This window comes from Electrona antarctica (genome assembly GCF_951216825.1).
Source record: "Electrona antarctica genome assembly, chromosome: 13".
NCBI classification, from domain to species: domain Eukaryota; kingdom Metazoa; phylum Chordata; class Actinopteri; order Myctophiformes; family Myctophidae; genus Electrona; species Electrona antarctica.
Window position 1 is genome coordinate 43,170,905 of NC_136794.1, and position 4,352 is coordinate 43,175,256.

The 4,352-nt window shown below is 44.3% G+C and overlaps 1 protein-coding gene across 1 annotated transcript in view; it reads left to right on the forward strand.

Annotated features, from left to right (window-relative positions):
• The first annotated feature begins 273 nt into the window (after nucleotides 1-273).
• Nucleotides 274-4,352, forward strand: part of itga4 (integrin alpha 4) — a 42,815-nt gene continuing 38,736 nt past the window's right edge. The window contains exon 1 of the mRNA XM_079518542.1: nucleotides 274-780. Within this exon, the coding sequence (XP_079374668.1) occupies nucleotides 617-780 (164 nt within the window). The 5' untranslated portion in view covers nucleotides 274-616. The remainder of the gene's footprint in view (nucleotides 781-4,352) is intronic.

Sequence of the window (4,352 nt, forward strand, 5' to 3'; positions counted from 1 at the left end):
CACACACACACAGTCTCTCTCTCTCTCTCTCTCTCTCTCTCTCTCTGACTGACTGAGTGGGGGGGCTCGGGGCGTTCCCCTGGCACGCCCCCCCCCCCCCCCCCCCCCCCCCCGTCGGTTTCAGATCCTCTCTCTCTCATGAAGTTACTGTACTTCTTCTTCACTTCTTCTCAAGTTCTCAATCAACCGTTTCCAGTTTCCACGTGAAGCGAATTTCGCCGCGTGCGCTCCGAGAGAGAGAGAGAGAGAGAGAGAGAGAGGGAGAGAGAGAGAGAGACGCGCGGCGCAACAGGAGGACTGTAAGCGCGCTCAATACTCGGGTGGAGTTTTTAAACTACAGTTGATCAACTGAACTGAACTGAACTGAACGGAAAGGATGCCGATTTCCAGCCGCGTCTCTTTTCTTCCTCCACGGTCACAGAGCTCCACCACGTGCGTCTGCGCAGAGGAAGATTTATAACGGAATATAATACTGAACGGTCTGAACCGCTTGAAGAAGAAGTTACAACTGCATTCAACTACAAAGAGACAGACAGCTGCTAGGGTTTAGAGAAGAGGAGAGGAGACAGACAGACAGACAGACAGACAGACAGACAGACAGACAGACAGACAGACCATGAAAGGTTCATGCGTTCTCATTCTAATACTATCTTTGTGGTTGCGGGTTCGATTCCTGGCTGGTTACAACCTGGACACTGAACAGCCGATCAGCTTCAGCGGACCCACCGGATCCATGTTTGGATACTCTGTCCTTCTGCACACGCACACACACAACACCTGGTAAGATACAAGCACGCACGCGCGCACACGCACGCACACACACACAGTCACACACACACACACACACACACACACACACACACACACACACACACACACACACACACAGCACCTGGTAAGATATGCACTGACGCACATGCATAGCAGAGTGGCTCAGAGCCTCAGCCTGATGGCCTCAAAAGTGTAATATCTCCCCTGGTCCATAGGGATATCCCTTTGGTCTAGTGGTTAAGATATTGGACTTCAACACGGGGGACCAGAGTTTGAATCCAGGGCGTTACACTTGTATGTGTACGGAAGTGGGGATTGAACCCGGGGCTCCCACTCACCAGACCACTGTGCCAATAGGGCTGAGCCCAATTGGCAGGGCTGTTGCGGGCTGGGTCTTGGCTTGGGGCTACACATGCACATGCACACACATGAAACTCCTGGTGAAATACACACACACACACACACACACACACACACACACACACACACACACACACACACACACACACACACAATCTCAAGGTTATAGAAGCTTAGACTGTGTGTCCAGCCTGTGTACACTTTAAAGAAATATATATAATAACGCATCAGCTAGGATCATCACAGGGGTTTTCCCTCATTTTGTAGCTTCCATGAGAAGAGAAAGAATACAGATAGAGAAAACACAGCAGAGAAAGGATAAACAGTCTATAAAGTCCATATCAACCTATCTGTCCATTCAGGACAGATAGGCCTTTTCGGGGAGGGGTCACAATAATAATAAATTGTTATTCATCTCAACTGCTTTTTTAATTACAATCTTTATCTCTATCTTTTACTGTATTGTTGCATGCAGCATGCACCTGTAGGAGTCGCACGCACGCACGCACGCACGCACGCACGCACGCACGCACGCACAGACACACACACGCACACACACACACACACACACACACACACACACACACACACACACACACACACACACACACACACACACACGCAATCGTGTCCTCTGGGCATGTTAATCAGCCTTGCCTCCTGCTAATTATACAAAGTGTCTTTGATGGCAGAAGAGAAGAGGGTCTGTCTGTCTGTCTGTCTGTCTGTCTGTCTGTCTGTCTGTCTGTCTGTCTGTCTGTCTGTCTGTCTGTCTGTCTGTCTGTCTGTCTGCCTGCCTGCCTGCCTGCCTGTCTGCCTGTGTGAGCAGGGGGAACACGCATAAACATGTACAATCTACACTACACTCTACACTGAGTCTACACTATAATGAGCTATGTACTGTACTTAACATTAAAACATGTACAGTTTATATAATGAGCTATGTACTTAACGCTAAAACATTTACAGCTGTTTGCCCTAACTAAGCATCCAGGCATCTAATTATGATACTAGGCTAACCATTCATTTTCAAAAGCCCCAACCCCAGAAGCACATTTCAGAAGAAATAACCGATCTACAAGCTCACATTTTGACCATGTCTTTGACAATTGTTTGCATTTTGTGTTTTTATTTCCACCTGGGTGTTTTCATCAGGATGGATGGTTGTCCCAAAGGCCAAAAATAAATAACACACATCCCCCCTCGTTGGTGCTGAGCCAAGCGGCAGAATCACGAAAAAAACAAGAAGGGGAGCTCTCCTTGTCAACTCACTTTAAGGATTCTCCACTCTTTAGTCACAGCAAATTGAATCTGGTTGTCATTTATTTATGTTATGGTTTTATGAATAGAATGAAACAAGACACACACGTCATCCTTTTAGACCTATGAAGTGTTTGACTATCTGCTCTGTTGCTGATTACATTTCTGTCTGATACAGTATTCAATCAATCAAAGCAGCAGCCAAAAAACACAACACTTTTAGCCCCTTTCGAGAGAGCAGGACATGATGAACGTCGTCGTCTATTCTATTGTAAGCACTATAAAATCAAGCGTCACCCGGCTTGAACCTGGGACAATCCCGGTCAAACCAGGACGTCTGGTGCACTTAACCCAGTTTTCTGAAAAACCCATGTTTCTATATGAGTGGTGCTCAACCTTTTCCATGTTAAGGACCCCCAGAATTATCTGGATTTGGCCACGGACCACCATCTCAAAATATGTTGTTCCAGGGACTCCCCCAGAAGCAAAGATTTGAGTTAAAAACGTTGGCTCTGAAAGAATATACTGTATATTCAAAGATTTGTGCCACGATTATTCAAAAATAGCAGATCTACAAGCTCATAGGCACTCGGTGCCACACTATGAGCTTGTAGATCTGCTATTTTTCAACAGCTAAAGTATATAACATAATGCTTAAAACACCAAAAGGGGTTCCCGTCCTGAATGGGTTTAGTTTAGTCCTATACGTCTCAGTTAGAGATGTACCGATAAAATTTCGTCATGCACAATACCGATTTCTATACCCATAGCTTGCGTATTGGTCGATAGCGAGTACCGATCCGTGGGGGGTTCCAAATGGACCCTTTCAGGGTCTGATATAGAGCACCGAAGTCCTGACGTCACTCGCTCATCCCCTCAATTCCCCTGGTTCAGGGAAGTAATTTCTCTATGGAGAATAACATGGGGTGATCTAAATAACGTCTACTATAAGCATTGTGGTCCAAAAATAAACAAGCTGTCTCTGCGTTATTGTCAGGGAGGTGTCTCTGTATCGTTTGCGACAGTCAGCCACTCATATATGATACAGTCTGTTTCTAGCGAAAATGTAACAGATTCAGCAGCAGTAACATTAGCGTTTCCTCTCAGTCAGTTGATTCTTCATATCCATATGAGTGAAGCACCCGGGATGACATGTTTATTTTTCAAACACAGTTCTTATATGAGGCAATCTATATATGGTAAATATATAGAACTTGCTGTTCTATATATTTACCATATATAGATTGCCTCATATAAGAACCTCATATAAGATTGCCTCATCAACGGAAGCATTCAAAATACCAAATAATCGATTGCTGTAAATGTCATAATAATTATGATCATGTGGTAAATGATGTGGTATGGGAATGGCACAGACTGGCACACTCACAGATACCGCACACTGGACTGGACATGACGTCCACTATGGTGTAAGCAAGGAACCTTAAAGGAATAGTTCAGATTTTTTTAACTTAAGCTGTATGAAATACTTATAATATAGTGGTTGCAATTGTAGTAATTGATTGCCTGAGTCTCGTGGTGGGAGTTCTGCTCTGGTTTTGGTGAAATATTAAGTATTTCCGGGTCAAATATCAGTGCAACTTTCGTTGAACGAAAGTTGCACTGATATTTTAGAAATAGGTCAACAATACAAATGACGTTAGTTTTGTGGATTAATTTACTTTTACTGCGTGGCCCCCTGTGCCCCCCACAAAATGACCGGAACTACTTAATATTTCACCAATACCAGAGCATAACTCCCACCACGGCACTCGGGAAATCAATTGATACAGTTGCAACCACTATATTAATGGAAAGTTAAAAGTTAAAAAAATCTGAACTATCCCTTTAATACATACTTTTAAGCTTTGGAGCTTATTCCAGTGTGCGGACCTTTACCTTTGTTCTATTATTAACCTCGACCCCGGCACAATTTACAATTTACAATTTAGGCATTTAGC